The 17126-nt window shown below is 44.5% G+C and overlaps 1 protein-coding gene across 1 annotated transcript in view; it reads left to right on the top strand.

Annotated features, from left to right (window-relative positions):
* The window catches only part of LOC142243656 (THAP domain-containing protein 2-like), a 39358-nt gene extending 26093 nt beyond the window's left edge, over positions 1–13265 (top strand). Inside the window, exon 4 of the mRNA XM_075315784.1 lies at positions 6907–13265. Coding sequence (XP_075171899.1) covers positions 6907–7197 — 291 coding nt within the window. The 3' untranslated portion in view covers positions 7198–13265. The remainder of the gene's footprint in view (positions 1–6906) is intronic.
* The last annotated feature ends 3861 nt before the right edge of the window (positions 13266–17126 follow it).

Genomic DNA, 17126 nt, shown 5'->3' on the forward strand with positions numbered 1-17126 from the left:
ATGTAGGCAAGGGAATATAAAAAAAAAAGCTACGTGAACTAATCACACAAGCAGTATTTGAGCCAACACTAATACATAGTACAGAGTGATGCAACAAGAGTAGCTTGTCAATGGCAGGATAGAGTGCAGATATTTATAACTAGGTCACATTGTGTACAGGACATTAAATCTGATTATGAAACATGGGTGCTTTTCAAAAAGTGAGTTTTCAAGGTTGCTGGGCATGTTAGGCGAAAGGTTAATAGTTCTGGTGATAGAGTTCTACAACTTGAGTGCAGTACAGAAGTTTTGTAGAGTCGAGCATACAGTCATGGCCCAAAGTGGTGGCACCCTTGTTTTGTTATACACATTTATTTCCTTTTGTGTGTATTGGGACAACACACCAAAAAGGGAAACTAGACATAATTTGACACAACCTCCCAAAAAAGGGGCCTGACAAAATTGTTGACACCTCAACTTATAATATTTGTCTGCACACCCATTTGGAATAAATACCTGCAATCAATCACTTCCTATAACCATCAATAAGTTTCTTACACCTCTCAACTGGAATTTTGGACTACTCTTATTTTGTAAACTGCTCCTGGTCTCTTTTAGTTTAAGGGCGCCTTCTCCCAACAGCAATTTTAAAATATTTGCACAGGTGTTGAATGGGATTTAGGTCTGGATTCATTGCTGCCACTTCAGGATTCTCCAGCGCTTCGTTTCCATCCACTTCTAGGTGCTTCTTGTAGTATGTTTGGAGTCATTGTACTGCAGGAAAACCTGTAACCTAGGACACAAACTCAGTCACTAATCACAGTCAAGGCGCCCAGTACCAAAGGCAGCAGAACAACCCCAAAACATCTTTGAACCTCCACCATATTTGACTGTAGGTACTGTGTTCTTTTCTTTGTAGGCTTAGTCCATTTTCAGTGAACAGTACAATGATATGCTTTACCAAAAAGCTCTATCTTGGTCTCATCTGTTTACCAGACGCTTTCCCAGAAGGATTTTTGCTTACTCACGTACATTTTGGCAAACTGCAGCCTAGTGTTTTGGGGTTTTTTTATACCTGTGTCAGCAGTGGGGTCCTCCTTTTGCCTCCTGCCATAGCGTTTCATTTCATCCAAATGTGTCTGGATAGTTTGCACTGACACTGATACACCCTGAGCCTGCAGGACAGCTTGAATTTCTTTGGAACTTGATTGGGGATGCTTATCCACCAACCGGAGTATCCTGTGTTGCAATCTTTCATCAATTTTTCTCTGCTGTCCACAGAGATTAACTACAGTGCCATAGGTTGTAAATTTCTAGGTTATGTTGCGCACCGTGGGCAAAGGTGTATGTTCCCCATGCTTACTGTGGAACACTCTGACAGACAATGCAAAGATTGTGTCAACATCTCCCCTTTTATCTGGTCTCAGGTGTGATTTTCATATTGCTCACACACCTGTTACTTGCCACAGGTGAGTTAGAACGAACATTACTTGCTTGAAACAATTTTGGAAAGATGCCAACAATTTTGTTAAGACCATTTTTGAGGCTCTGTGAGAAATTATGGCAATTTGCCTTTTTTTCCGTCTAGTGTTTTTTTGTTTGTGTTTTTGTGTTGTGTTTGTTCCAATACACATAACAGGAAATAAACGTGTGTAGCAAAACCATGTGTAATTGCACTAATTTTCTGGGAGAAATACTTAATTTTCTGCAACAATTTTAAGGGGTGCCAACACTTTGGGCCATGATTGTACAGTAATGTTCAAAATAATAGCAGTCCAATATGACCAGAATATTCACTGTTTTTGGTATAAATTATTTCCACATGTCAAACAATTTTACCAGTAGGCGCAGTAGATTCTTAGAAAACCCTCAAACTCAACATTGAAGAGGTCATGTTGCCTTATGCTTAAGAGGAAATGCCCTTGAAAATGGGTGTTTCAACAACACAACAATCCTAAACACACCAAAAAGCAAAAATTCCAGTTCCAGTCCAACAACATTGATGTTATGGATTGACCAGCCCAATCCCTGAACCTTAATCCGATAAAACACTTGTGGGCTGACATCAGCAAAGCCAACAAATGCAAATAAATTGTGGGATCTAGTCACAGCATCCTGGGCTGGAATAAGAGTTGACAGGTGCCAGAAGATGGGCACTCTATGCAACATAGATGTGAAGCAGTTCCAAGAAACTGATTAGGTTAGTGATTCACAGGAATGCTAAATCCCAAAAAAAGGAGTATGTAAAGAGTAATGGGGACACTGCTATTTTTTTGGAAATAGCCAAAATATATATAACATATAATTATAAAATAAATTTGTGTGCGTATATACAGTACAGACCAAAAGTTTGGACACACCTTCTCATCTCTAGAACAACTGTTAGGGCTGCTTCTCACTTGCGAGTTTCTCGCAGTAGAGCAATGCGAGAAAATCTCGCATTGGAATCGGACACAGGTTAGTGAATGATTCAGCTCTCATCTGCGATTTTTTTTTTTTTTTTTTTTTTTTTTTTTTTCTCAGTCCAAATCGGACTGAGAAAAAAAATCGCAGCATGCTGCTTTTTTGCGAGTTTCTCCAATGCAAGTCTATGGGAGCGTGTAAAAAATCGGATGTCACGGGACGGCATTCACACCATCCTAGTGACATCCGATTTTCTAAATACATTTCTCGCATGTTTCCTAAAACACTGGAAACGAGCGATGTCTCCCAATGTCTGTCAATCACTATTCTCTGTCAGTCAGTCTCTCCCTCTCGGTCTCTATTCTCTCTCTGTCGGTCCGTCACTATCTCTGTCCCTCTCTCACAGTCTGTCGGTCAGTTTCCCCCCCTCTCTCATACTCACCGTTCCCTGATCTCCGGCGCGGCGCTGCACGGCTTTCTCACTGCTCCGGCGGCTTTTACTATTTTGAAAAAGCCGGCCGCTCATTAAACAATCTCGTATTCCCCGCTTTCCCCGCCCACAGGCGCCTATGATTGGTTGCAGTGAGACACGCCCCCACGCTGAGTGACAGGTGTCTCACTGCACCCAATCACAGCAGCCAGTGGGCGGGTCTATACTGTGCAGTGAAATAAATAAATAACTAATTAAAAAAAATGGCGTGCGGTCCCCCCCAATTTTAATACCAGCCAGATAAAGCCATACGGAAGAAGGCTGGTATTCTCAGGATGGGGAGCTCCACGTTATGGGGAGCCCGCCAGCCTAACAATATCAGCCAACAGCCGCCCAGAATTGCCGCATACATTATATGCGACAGTTCTGGGACTGTACCCGGCTCTTCCCGATTTGCCCTGGTGCGTTGGCAAATCGGGGTAATAAGGAGTTAATGGCAGCCCATAGCTGCCACTAAATCCTAGATTAATCATGTCAGGCATCTATGAGACACCCTCCATGATTAATCTGTAAGTTACAGTAAATAAACACACACACGAAAAAATCCTTTATTAGAAATAAAAAACACAAACACATTCCCTCATTACCAATTTAATAAGCCCCAAAAAGCCCTCCATGTCCGGCGTCATCCACGGACCTCCAGCGTTGCTTCCAGCATGAAGGTGACAGGAGCTGCAGAAGACACCGCCGCTCCGGTCACCTCCAAGCATCAACTGAGGTGAGTAGCGCGATCTGCTGAGGTGTCACTGAGGTTAATCGCTGTCACCGCTGGATCCAATGACAGCGGGTAACCTCAGTGACAGACGCTCATTTTTTTTTTTTTTTTTTTTTTTTTTTTTTTTTTTTTTTTTTTTTACTGCCGTCCGTATTTTTTATTTGGTCTAGTTTCCAAAATGGGGTCACATGTGGGGGAGCTCCACTGTTTGGGCACATCAGGGGGATCTCCAAACGCAACATGGTGCGGCTAACTATTCGAGCTAATTTTCCATTTAAAAAGTCAAATGATGCTCCTTCTCTTTGGAGCTCTGCCGTGCGCCCAAACAGTGGTTTTCTGCCACATATGAGGTATCGGCGTACTCAGGACAAACTGCCCAACAAATTTGGCTGTCCATTTTATTCTGTTAACCCTGTAAAAATTAAAAAATTGAGCCTAAAATAACAACATTTTTGTGGCAGAAAAAGTACTTTTTTGCTTTTATGGCTCATTGTATGAAGCACGTGAGGATTTAAAGTGCTCATTACCCATCTAGATTTATGCCATGGGGGGTCTAGTTTCCAAAATGAGGTCACTTGTGGGGAGCTCCATTGTTTAGGCACCTCAGGGGGTCTTCAAACGCAACATGGCGTCCGCTAATAATCCCAACCAATTTTGCTGTGAAATGGCGCTCCTTCTCTTCTGAGCCCTGCGCGTGTACCCAAACAATTACTTTCCACCACATATGAGGTATCTGTGTACTCAGGAGAAATTGCACAATACATTTTATGGTGCATTTTGTCCTGATACCCTTGTGGGAAAAAAAAGCTACATGGTTGAAATAACAAATTTGTAATAAAAAATGTTCACGGCTGAACATTCTAAACTTTTGTGAATCCTCCAGGGGTTCAAAGTGTTCACTAAACATCTAGATAAATTCCATGAGGGGTCTAGTTTCCAAAATGGGGTCACTCGTGGGGGAGTGCCATTGTTTAGGCACCTCCGGGGGTCTCCAAACACAACATGACATCTGCTAATGATTCCAGACAATTTTGCGCTTGAAAAGTCAAATGATGCTCCTTGCCTTCCGAGCCCTGCTGTGCGCCCAAACAATTACTTTCCACCACACATGAGGTATCTGTGTACTCAGGAGAAAATGCACAATACATTTTATGTTGCAATTTTTCCTGATACACTTGTGAAAAAAAAACTACCTGGTTGAAGTAACAATTTCGTGGTAAATTTGTTTTTTGTTTTTTTTCTTCACGGCTCAAAGTTATTAACTTTTGTGAAGCCTCCAGGGGTTCAAAGTGTTTACTAAACATCTAGATAAATTCCATGAGGGGTCTAATTTCCAAAATGGGGTCACTTGTGGGGGAGCTTCAATGTTTAGGCACCTCAGGGGGGTCTCCAAATGCAACATCGCATCCGCTAATTATTCCAGACAATTTTGCTTTCAAAAATTCAAATGATGCGCCTTCCCTTCCGAGCTCTGCCGTGCACCCAAACAATTGATTTCCACCACATATGAGATATCGGTGTACTCAGTAGAAATTGCACAATCAATTTTATGGTGCATTTTTTTTCCTGATATCCTTGTGTAAATGCTAAATTTTATGGCTAAAGTAACATTTTTGTGTGTAAAAAAATTTCATTTTTTCCTTCCACATTGCTTTGGTTGCTGTGGAGCTCCTAAAGGGTTAATAAACTTCTTGGATGTAGTTTTGAGCAGTGTGAAGGGTGCAAATTTTAGACTGGGGTCACTTTTGGGTGTTTTTTGTAACCTAGACAAAATTTTGTTGAAAAAATTTTGTAAATTTTGTTGGAAAAATGAAACATTGCTGATGAACCCTTCTAACTTCGTAACGAAAAAAAAATGTGTTTAGAAAATTGCGCTGGTGTAAAGTAGACATGTGGGAAATGTTATTTAGTAACTATTTAGTGTGACATCTCTCTCAGATTTACAGGCATAAAACTTCAAATTTTGAACTTTTTAAAATTTTCGCCAAATTTCCAAAATTTTCACAAACGCAAAACATATCGTCCTAAATTTACTACTGACATGAAGTACAATATGTCACGAAAAAACAATCTCAGAATCACCAGGATCCGTTGAAGCGTTCCAGAGTTATAACCTGTCAAAGTGACACTGGTCAGAATTGCAAAAAATGGCCTGGTCTTTAAGGTGAAAACAGGCTGGGGGCTGAAGGGGTTAATAAATGTGCAGTTGTAAGTTGTAAGAAACCTTTAGGCTATGTTCACACACTGCGTTTTTTACCTGCGTTTTTGGTCCGTTTTTGCTGCAGAAATTTCTTGAGAAATTCTTGTAACCTTTCTGCAGACATTCCCCAGCAAAACCTATGGCAAAAAAAATTAGCTGTGCGCACACTGCGTTTTTTTCTTAAGAAAATTCTTTCAGTAGATTTTCTTAAGAAAAAGAATGAGCATGTCACTTCTTTTCTGCAGCTAACTGCGTTATTTGCCATAGATAATTGGCACAATAATGTAGGGAGCAACCAGCGGTAAAAACGCACCGAAAACGCGGCAAAAACGCAGGTGCGTTTTTGGTGCGTTTTTTAACGCAGGTGCACTAATCCTTCACTCTTAAGAAATTTCTTAAGAAATTTCTTAAGAAAAATCATTTTTCTAGTGTGAACATAGCCTTATTCTTCTGGTAATATCCAAAGAAGTCCAATTCATCAAAATATAACATTTCGATCGTACAGTTAACGCTATATAAGAAAAAAAGGTTGACATTTTTCCTCCCACAAAGAACAAGCCCCCATACTGCTATGTCGATGGTAAAATAAAGCTATGAAAGAAAAAAAAAAATGGCCAGGTCGTTTTTAAAGGATTAGAAAAAAATAAACATTATACCTTGTAAATTTTATATTAATGAAAAAAAAAATCTCATCTTGAATTTCCACATCCTTAATTACATTATGGTGAAAAGACCCTCAAAAAATGATCATAACACATAGCAATGTCAAAACAACATTTCAGACGCACGTTGCGTCTCATCTTACGTCTTTTAAGCTCTTCAGGGCTGGAAAAACCTTGAAGCAATTAGAAGAAGTACCATGTTCATTCTTTGGGCCCTCTATCTACTTGAGAGGATAGAGCAAATCGCCTTAAAAAAAAAAAAACGAATGAAAAGTCACAGGAGATGTAGCTTCAAGATTTCACCTTGGAAAACTCATCTAATAATCTATCAATAACCTTTTGAAGTTTTGTTCATGCCAATATTTTGCCTAATATAAAGCTATCATTCTTTTACTTGCTTTGTAATAAACACGCTAATTTCAGTACTCAGTTTCTGTATCTTGTTTACCACTTATAGGATCGAAAATCGCAAATTCCGGATCCAGTGTTTGAAGATGTTGAGGAAAAGTATTCCATTCCACCTGCTTTACGTCCAGAGAACATCTCAACTGCTGAGCCAGCTGACAAACGTGTTATAGTGGAACATGACTATTGCATTACAGACAGTCCAAAGGCTCTAAAAAAGAGGCTCGACGAAGCTTTAAGCAGCCTTCACAATGTGAAAAGAAGGCTGAAGATCACCCAACAGAAATTCAGGAGGCTGAAATTCAAGGTTCAGTCACTTGACTTACCCGAAGATTCTATGTAAAGACAATCGATCCCCTTTATCTTTCTCCTTACAAAGTGTACAAGTGCTTTGATACGCTGCTTCAACTGTATGTACTGTATACGCATCTGTTGACGAGCTCCACAGTAAGGCTATGTATATACAGAGTTTTATAATGTTTATTAATTTCATTTTTGTCGAAAGTTCTTGAAGAAAAATACGGAAAAATGGTATATAAATTTTAATATAAAGAGCCCTCATTAATAATGAAATCTCTGACGTTGGGTTGCAATTGTCGACCACAATTTTCATCTTTGTAAAGAAAGATAACACCATCATTTCATAGTGGACAAAATGTAGCTCACAAGTAAAGGCTATTTAAACCCCATTATTTAAGACTATTGCAGATTTTTACACAAACTGTCTATATAGTGTTTTCCAATATTGGAACCTGCACCTAATTAAGTCCAAAATGTGAATAGATGGAGAAGAGTGAAATATTTGTGCTTTCATGAGGGTATATGAACGTGTATGAAATCCTCCATGGCGTTTTGAGGACTTGGGGGTACTTTGCACGCTACGACATAGCTAGCCAATGCTAGCGATGCCGAGCGCGATAGTCCCCGCCCCCGTCGCAGATGCGATATCTTGTGATGGCTGCCATAGCGAACATTATCGGTACGGCAGCTTCACACGGACTTGCCTGCCCTGCGACGTCGCTCTGGCCGGCGACCCACCTTCTTCCTAAGGGGGCGGGTCGTGCGGCGTCACAGCGATGTCACACGGTAGGCGGCCAATAGAAGCGGAGGGGCGGAGATGAGCGGGACGTAAACATCCTGCCCACCTCCTTCCTTCCGCATAGCCGGTGGACGCAGGTAGGAGATGTTCCTCGCTCCTGCGGCTTCACACACAGCGATGTGTGCTGCCGCAGGAACAAGGAACAACATCGTACCGATATTATGGAAATAACCGACGCTACACAGATCGCCGATTTACGACGCTTTTGCGATCGTTTATCGGCGCATCTATGCTTTACACGTTGCGACATCGTTACTGGTGCCGCATATATGCGTCACTTTCGATTTGACCCCGACGATATCGCAGTAGCAATGTCGCAGTGTGCAAAGTACCCCTTAGTTTTAGCTGTTGAAAGTTTAGGAAATATCCATTAGGATGTAAAAATTTATGGCAACAAGTGGTTGTGAAAACATTTGGTAACTTGCAGTTTCGCTTCGTTTGCCAAAATGGGTGGAACAGGGCTGTGATGCCACAGATTAACATATTCATAAGCGTTGACCTCACTTAATCCAGACATCTAACTCTAGTCCTCAGTCAGGTGCCTCTGACCCTCATCAACAGTCTTGATGAATCGGGCCCTATTTGTACATTTTTTTTATTTTTTTTTTTATGTAACTGTTCAAAACTTGGCAAATAGCCTTGTTGGCAAAAATGCTCTTTGTGTTTTAGGGTACTTTCACACTTGCGTTCAGCGCAGTCCTTCACTATGGAGAATAGCGCAGTCCGTTAACGCACTGCGCTATTCTCCATAGACTTGTATGGACGACACACTGTAACGCAAGTGTCGGCGTTGCATCCGCTGGACGACACAGCGTCGTAATTTTGACGCTGCGTTGGGCGGAAGGAACGCAGCATGTAACTTTTTTTGAGCGGCGGAAACCTTTTATTTTTTACGGTGCATGCTCCATTATTTTTTTTTTTATTTTTTTTTTAAATCACAGAAACTTTTATTTTGTTTCTCGGTGGCCGAAAGTTTAGCTGAGCGCCCGGCCGCCGGCATGTGAGAGCGATCAGCTGATCGCCCGGCTGCCGGCTATTGAGAGCGCTCAGCTGATCGCCCGGCTGCCGGCTATTGAGAGCGCTCAGCTGATCGCCCGGCTGCCGGCTATTGAGAGCGCTCAGCTGATCGCCCGGCTGCCGGCTATTGAGAGCGCTCAGCTGAGCGCCCGGCTGCCGGCTATTGAGAGCGCTCAGCTGAGCGCCCGGCCGCCGGCTATTGAGAGCGCTCAGCTGAGCGCCCGGCCGCTGGCATGTGAGAGCGCTCAGCTGAGCGTCCGGCTGCCGGCATGTGAGAGCGCTCAGCTGATCGCCCGGCCGCCGGCATGTGAGAGCGCTCAGCTGAGAGCCGGCATGTGAGAGCGATCAGCTGAGCGCCCGGTCGCCTGCATGTGAGAGCGCTTAGCTGATCTCCCGTCCGCCGGCATGTGAGAGCGATCAGCTGAGCGCCCGGCCGCCGGGTGATCAGCTGATCGTTCACAATAGTCTGCTGCTGGTAAAGCTGTAAAGAAGAAAAAAAAATAAAAATAAAAAAAAAAGCTTTCCGTTGTTTTGTATTATCCATTGCATCCGCTGTGCCATTATATGCAACGCATCCGTTGCATCTGTCACACAACGCAATGCAACGGATGCCGTTCAACGCAAGTGTGAAACTAGCCTAATGCAGTAATGTGTCTCCATGGTAAGACTACTTGAAATAAAACAAACAACACAATACAAAAGTATATGGCCTAAAATATCAATATTTATTTAAATAATTTAAAACAGAAAAAATTAATCAAGGTAGTGATAGTACAGGATGAGAGGACTGGACAAAGAAATATGAAATAAACCCTATCTAAGCTGTAGAGGACAAATAGATAGTCATGTGACTGCCAAAGCAGACTACATAGTGTTTGTAGTCTGTTACCATTGATCTTAAAACGAAAAAATATCAACCTTTTTAATTAGGTCCAGTTGTTTCAATTTTCAATTTAACAACCTAACTCCAATGATGGAGCCAGATGCCACCGCCACCAAATATATTTGTTGTTAATAGACATTGCTGTGATGATCTAGTCCCTACGTTGAGCCCACCAGCCTGACTAAAGTAACTGTTGTTCTGTATAATTGTAGGGGTGGCAGTGCTACGGCTTAAGGTGTCCATCAGCGAGACTGCCTTTTACACCACCTATTAACCTACACCATGTCAGTAACACTGTATCCAGGCAATGTTCCATATTATCCACCATACAGACCTGATCAATTGTTTCCTCTAACACATTTCTTCAGCTAAATATCATCGAGACAGAACCCATTAGGAGCCACAGTGCATAATTCGTCCTGCTACTCTTGTCCACCATCGCATTACCAGTGAACACAGTGACCAGTTCCGTTAGAAGTCATAATTTCCGATCTCATAAACTTGCACCCATCATGTTTGATAAATTGTGGTATGAGTCAGACAATGAGCTCTTCATATTGTCAGCCCATATTTCTTTATTTCATCTGTCCATAGCATTCTGGAGAAAAAAATTCTATCTAGCAAGGTGTAATCCAGCCTTTCAATTCTTGAAAGTTGCCCATGGTTTGCATCTTAAACCTATACATTAAAGGGTCTCTAGATTTTGACCACCTTCTTTTAGACTGTTATTAACTAGATGTTTTTCTGAAGCCAGGAAATCCTTCATTATAGTTATGTTCCATAGTCTTCCAGGTGTTTTGGTGTTGCTGAGTTTGCCAATGCATTCCTTCTTTTTAGGAATTGTTTGCATTGACAACCACTCTGGACAGTATATTTAGACTTCCCATGCAAATCTGTCACTTGGAGCCAACTCCAGGCTTTGTATCTCCTTTAAAGGGAATCTGTCAGCAGGTTTTTGCTACCTCATCTGAGAGCAGCATAATGTAGGCAAAGCGATCCCGAATCCAATGATGTATCACTTAGATTACTGGGTGCAGCCATTCTGACACAATCAGAATTTTTAGATTTAGCATGTAGTAGAGCTGAGGGCTGCCCTGCCCACTCCAGGCTCTCTTTAGAGAGTGAACATTGACAGGGAGGTGTCAATCATAGGAGGGGGCGTGCCAGACTGCCGTGCGCGTTACACTGTAGTCCAAGCAATGAAGTGTAACATGCTGCTTAAGCAAACCTGCCAAATTATGATTATTATTTATTATTATAGCGCCATCAATTCCATGGCGCTTTACATGTGAAAGGGGTGTACATAATAGGGACAAGTACAATAATCATAAACAATACAAGACACAGACAGGTACAGGAGGAGAGATGTCCCTGCCCGCGAGGGCTCACAGTCTACAAGAGATAGGTAAGGATTCAGTAAGTGAGGGTAGAGCTGATTGTGCGGCGCTGTATCAGAGTGAGCGTTATGGCAGGTTGTAGGCTTGTCGGAAGAGGTGGGTCTTCAGGTTCCTTTTGAAGTTTGCCAAGGTAGGCGAGAGTCTGATGTGTTGTGGCAGAGCATTCCAGAGTATGGGGGAGGCACGGGAGAAATCTTGGATGCGTTGGTGGGAAGAGGAGATGAGAGGGGAGTAGAGAAGGAAATCTTGTGAGGATCGACGGTTACGTGCAGGTAAGTACCGAAATTAACAGATTGGACCTTGACAAGAGAGGCTTACCTGAATTCCATGTTTTAACCCTTGCAGCATGCATAGCAAAAACCTGCTAACAGATTCCCTTTAATATGTCATAATTAAAATTAGGTAACCTGTTACCGCAAACCATAAAAAGGTTCATCAGTCAAATGTTCAATATACTTTTCAGGCTGAGAATATGGAGGGACTATGTAATTCCTAAATTGTTAATTTAATATTTTTGTAAACTCCCTTGATTTAAATGTGAACGTGTACACTTAAGTCACATCTCAAAGGCTTTTGTTACATATCACTTGTATTGGTGTACATAGGCTGTTATAAAAAAAAAAAAACAAATCTGCCACTGTGCAGATATCCTGCTGGACTGTACTGTATATATTTTTATAGTTCTATTTTATTTATTTTTTTTGTCTTTCCTGCTGCTTCATTAGTGACATTGTAATATTAGATGCAGTGTAGTAATTTAAAGAATCATTGCAAAGGTGGACAAAGCCTTTTAAAGCTGATTTGTTATTAGTGATGGTTTAATCTGATGGCTTTCAGTTTCCTTAATAAGGAATCTGTCAGCGAGATTTCACCCTTCTAATTATTTATTTGCGTTTTCATAGTTTGAATTGATATGTAAATGAGGCTGTAGATCTGAAGCCTCTGTCACTCCAGCTCTATTCCCTGCCTCTTCATCCTGCTTGTCTAACAGGATGTGCTGTGTGACTTCAGGCAAAGGAGTCGCCGGTCAAGTAGGAGGAGGAGGCAGCGCTGGGCGGTGAATAGAGCTGGAGTGACACAAGCTCCAGATCTACAAAGAGTTCTTCACACCCATTTGCATATAAGTTAAAATTCTAATTTCTCAATAATGGAAGAATGGACTGGCCATGTAAAGGTATTGCTGGACTTGCCTTTGAAAGTGCTACATGCACATAGTTTGGTGTGAAATCCTGCCATCAGATTCCCTTTAATTTTCATAGTTACAGTATAGTGCATTTGCTGCTAAATTAATTTGCAGACATCAGAGTTTATAACATCTGTATATGCTTACTGCCAGTGTTTTGAAATAAATATACATTCATAATGCATAACTGTTAATACACCTTTGAACAGTATATATTTTTGTGTGCCATGATTTACTCTTGGGCTCAATTTTTAATAATGTATTACATAATTCCAGGGGGACAACGAGAAGACAATCTCCCACCATATTCCTACATTTGTCTTTAGATTGAGTCTGGTACTGCGCCTCAGCCCAGTTCACTTGCTTAGGGGTAAGCTGCAGTACCGTACACTCTGCTATAAAATTATACACTGGAGATCAAAATTAGAGCACAATGTATGATCACTTGATTTTTTCAGAAATAATGTAATCTACATTAATCAATATATTTAAGGGTTGTTTTTTTTTTTTGTTTTTTTTTAAGGGTTACACCATGCCACTCGAACAGTGTTTTACAAAAGATCTAAAGTTCATCAACATTAAGCCCTTATTTTGCCCAAAACGTGATGATCATAATTGGAGAACAGCAATAACTGTAGCACAGAGAAAGATTGTAACTACTGTAATTTTTCTGAAGGTAACAACAGTCACCAATCAGTAGGAAGTGTACAGGCCTTTGCTTTGAATGATAACACCACATCTGTGACCACAGGACATCACTACTCTTTCACACTGCTCTGGTGTGATTTTGGTGCACTTTTCTTCCAGTCTCTTCCACAGTTCTTTGACTGTTGTGGGTTTCTTGGCCATAATTGTGTCACCAAGGATTTCTTTGTCGCTCCATTGGGAGACCCAGACAATTGGGGTGTATAGCTATGCCTCCGGAGGCCACACAAAGTATTACACTAAAAGTGTAAAGCCCCTCCCCTTCTGCCTATACACCCCCCGTGCTCCCACGGGCTCCTCAGTTTTCATGCTTTGTGCGAAGGAGGCAGACATGCACGCATAGCTCCACAGCTTAGTCAGCAGCAGCTGCTGACTATGTCGGATGGAAGAAAAGAGGGCCCATAACAGGGCCCCCAGCATGCTCCCTTCTCACCCCACTCTTGTCGGCGGTGTTGTTAAGGTTGAGGTATCCATTGCGGGTACGGAGGCTGGAGCCCACATGCTGTTTTCCTTCCCCATCCCCTTTAGGGCTCTGGGTGAAGTGGGATCCTAATCGGTCTCCAGGGACTGAGACCGTGCTCCATCCACAGCTCCTGGGGACTCTGCTGGATAAGGAGCCGAGTATCGTCAGGGACAAGGCCCTGCTACTTTAAGGTACTCTGTGTCCCCGTGGGGACCGCGCACAGAAACACTCCAGCATTGCTGGGTGTGTTAGTGCGCCGGGGACCGCAGCGCTGACCGCGCTTGTGCCATCACACACTGCAGCGTGGCTGGGTGTGTTAGTTTATGGGGACTACCGCGCTGACCGCCGCTGCCATTTTTACACTGCGGCGCGGCTGGGACTGTTAGTGCGCCGGGGACTACCGCGCCGACCGGGCTTATACGCCGGCCGCGCTTATAACTTTAGTCCCCGGCTTTTGCGGCCTAGTCTCACTTTTTTCCCGCCCCCAGGCCTGCCAGTCAGGGGAAGGGCGGGACGCTGTACGAGAGGTCAGCACTGAGGGCTGGAACATGCTTTGCATACTCCACCCCCCTCACTGTGCACAGTGGGGCACCAGATTCCCGCACTTTCTAGGGCACGCCCACGGCCCCCTCCTCTCCTCAGGACGCCGGCAGCCATTCCTGTCAGCTCTTCTGACGCTGGAGAGGGGAGACAAGCTCGGGGAGACCCAGGCAGGGATTCTGGTGACCACACAACCGCTTTGAGCGGGCGGTAAGCAGCACCTGAGGTGCTGGCCCCACTTGTGCAGAAGTGTACTTATAGATTATATGATTATAGGCTATACTTTACACTGTATGGTGCACGGTTGATTTTTGGCTATATACCCTCCTGGATTGCTCAGGGGAGACAACAGCATGGCGTCCACAAGAAGCAAGGGTGCCAAAGCACAGGCTTACTATGCTGCCTGCGCCGCATGTACGGCTATACTACCGGCAGGTTCCACTGACCCTCATTGTGTGCAATGCTCGGCCCCTGTAGCACTTACTCAGCCGGAGCCTCTGCTAAGGGTGGCCCAGGAGGAACCACCTGCTAACACTGTCCAGGTGACAGGGACGGAGTTTGCAGTTTTTACTGAAAGACATTCTGAGACTATGGCTAAGATACTAGAAGCTTTGCAGTCCAGACCGGTATCTCAGACCATGGGCACTGTGGAATCATTGCTCCCTGGTTCCCCTCAGTTGGAACAACAATGTCCTCCCGGGGTGTCTCATAGATCCCAGGGTGAGGTCTCTGACACGGACCGCAGCCCCAGACCGCCTAAGCGAGCTCGCTGGGAAATTCCCTCGACATCATCACATTGTTCAGGGTCTCAGCGGGAGGACTCTCTGTATGATGAAGCGGAGGTAGCTGATCAGGATTCTGATCCTGAGGCCGCTCTCAATCTTGATACTCCTGATGGGGACGCCATAGTGAATGATCTTATCGCGTCCATCAATCAAATGTTGGATATTTCTCCCTCAGCTCCTCCAGTAGAGGAGTCAGCTTCTCAGCAGGAGAAATTCCGTTTCAGGTTTCCCAAGCGTACAACGAGTATGTTTCTGGACCACTCTGACTTCAGAGAGGCAGTCCAGAAACACCGAGCTTGCCCAGATAAGCGTTTTTCCAAGCGCCTTAAGGATACACGTTATCCCTTCCCCCCTGACGTGGTCAAGGGCTGGACTCAGTGTCCCAAGGTGGATCCTCCAATCTCCAGACTGGCGGCTAGATCCATAGTTGCAGTTGAAGATGGGGCTTCACTCAAGGATGCCACTGACAGACAGATGGAGCTCTGGTTGAAATCCATCTATGAAGCTATCGGCGCGTCTTTTGCTCCAGCATTCGCAGCCGTATGGGCACTCCAAGCTATCTCAGCGGGTCAAGCGCAAATTGACGCACTCACACGTACGTCTGCGCCGCAAGTGGCGTCCATAACCTCTCAAACGTCGGCATTTGCGTCCTACGCTATTAATGCTGTCCTGGACTCTGCGAGCCGTACGGCGGTTGCAGCCGACAATTCGGTGGCAATACGCAGGGCCTTGTGGCTACGGGAATGGAAGGCAGATTCGGCTTCCAAAAAGTGCTTAACCGGTTTGCCATTTTCTAGCGACCGTTTGTTTGGTGAGAGATTGGATGAAATCATCAAACAATCCAAGGGAAAGGAAACATCCTTACCCCAGGCCAAACCAAACATACCCCAACAGAGGAGGGGACAGTCGAGGTTTCGGTCCTTTCGGGGTGCGGGCAGGTCCCAATTCTCCTCGTCCAAAAGGCCTCAGAAGGATCAGAGGAACTCCGATTCATGGCGGTCTAAGTCACGCCCTAAAAAGACCGCCGGAGGTGCCGCTACCAAGGCGGCTTCCTCATGACTTACGGCCTCCTCACACCGCATCCTCGGTCGGTGGCAGGCTCTCCCGCTTTTGCGACACCTGGCTGCCACAGGTAAAAGACCGTTGGGTGAGAGACATTCTGTCTCACGGTTACAGGATAGAGTTCAGCTCTCGTCCTCCGACTCGATTCTTCAGAACATCTCCGCCTCCCGAGCGAGCCGATGCTCTTCTGCAGGCGGTGGGCACTCTGAAGGCAGAAGGAGTGGTGGTCCCGGTTCCTCTTCAGCAACAGGGTCACGGTTTTTACTCCAACCTGTTTGTGGTTCCAAAGAAGGACGGGTCTTTCCGTCCTGTCCTGGACCTAAAACTGCTCAACAAACACGTAAAGACCAGGCGGTTCCGGATGGAATCCCTCCGCTCCGTCATCGCCTCAATGTCCCAAGGAGATTTCCTTGCATCGATCGATATCAAAGATGCTTATCTCCACGTACCGATTGCTCCAGAGCATCAGCGCTTCCTGCGCTTCGCCATCGGAGACGAACACCTTCAGTTCGCGGCACTGCCGTTCGGCCTGGCGACAGCCCCACGGGTTTTCACCAAGGTCATGGCTACAGTAGTTGCGGTCCTCCACTCTCAGGGTCACTCGGTGATCCCTTACTTAGACGATCTGCTGGTCAAGGCACCCTCTCAAGAGGCATGCCAACACAGCCTCAACGCTACTCTGGAGACTCTCCAGAGTTTCGGGTGGATCATCAATTTTCCAAAGTCAAATCTGACACCGGTTCAATCGCTGACATATCTTGGCATGGAGTTTCATACCCTCTCAGCGATGGTGATGCTTTCGCTGAACAAACAGCGGTCACTGCAGACAGGGTTGCAATCTCTCCTTCAAGGTCAGTCACACCCCTTGAGGCGCCTCATGCACTTCCTGGGGAAGATGGTGGCAGCAATGGAGGCAGTCCCTTTCGCGCAGTTTCACCTGTGTCCTCTTCAATGGGACATCCTACGCAAATGGGACAGGAAGCCGACGTCTCTCGACAGGAACGTCTCCCTCTCTCAGGCAACCAAAGCTTCCCTTCGGTGGTGGCTTCTTCCCACTTCTTTATCGAAGGGGAAATCCTTCCTACCCCCATCCTGGGCGGTGGTCACGACGGACGCGAGTTTGTCAGGGTGGGGAGCA

The sequence above is a fragment of the Anomaloglossus baeobatrachus genome, chromosome 1, assembly GCF_048569485.1.
Source record: "Anomaloglossus baeobatrachus isolate aAnoBae1 chromosome 1, aAnoBae1.hap1, whole genome shotgun sequence".
Taxonomy (NCBI): Eukaryota; Metazoa; Chordata; class Amphibia; order Anura; family Aromobatidae; genus Anomaloglossus; species Anomaloglossus baeobatrachus.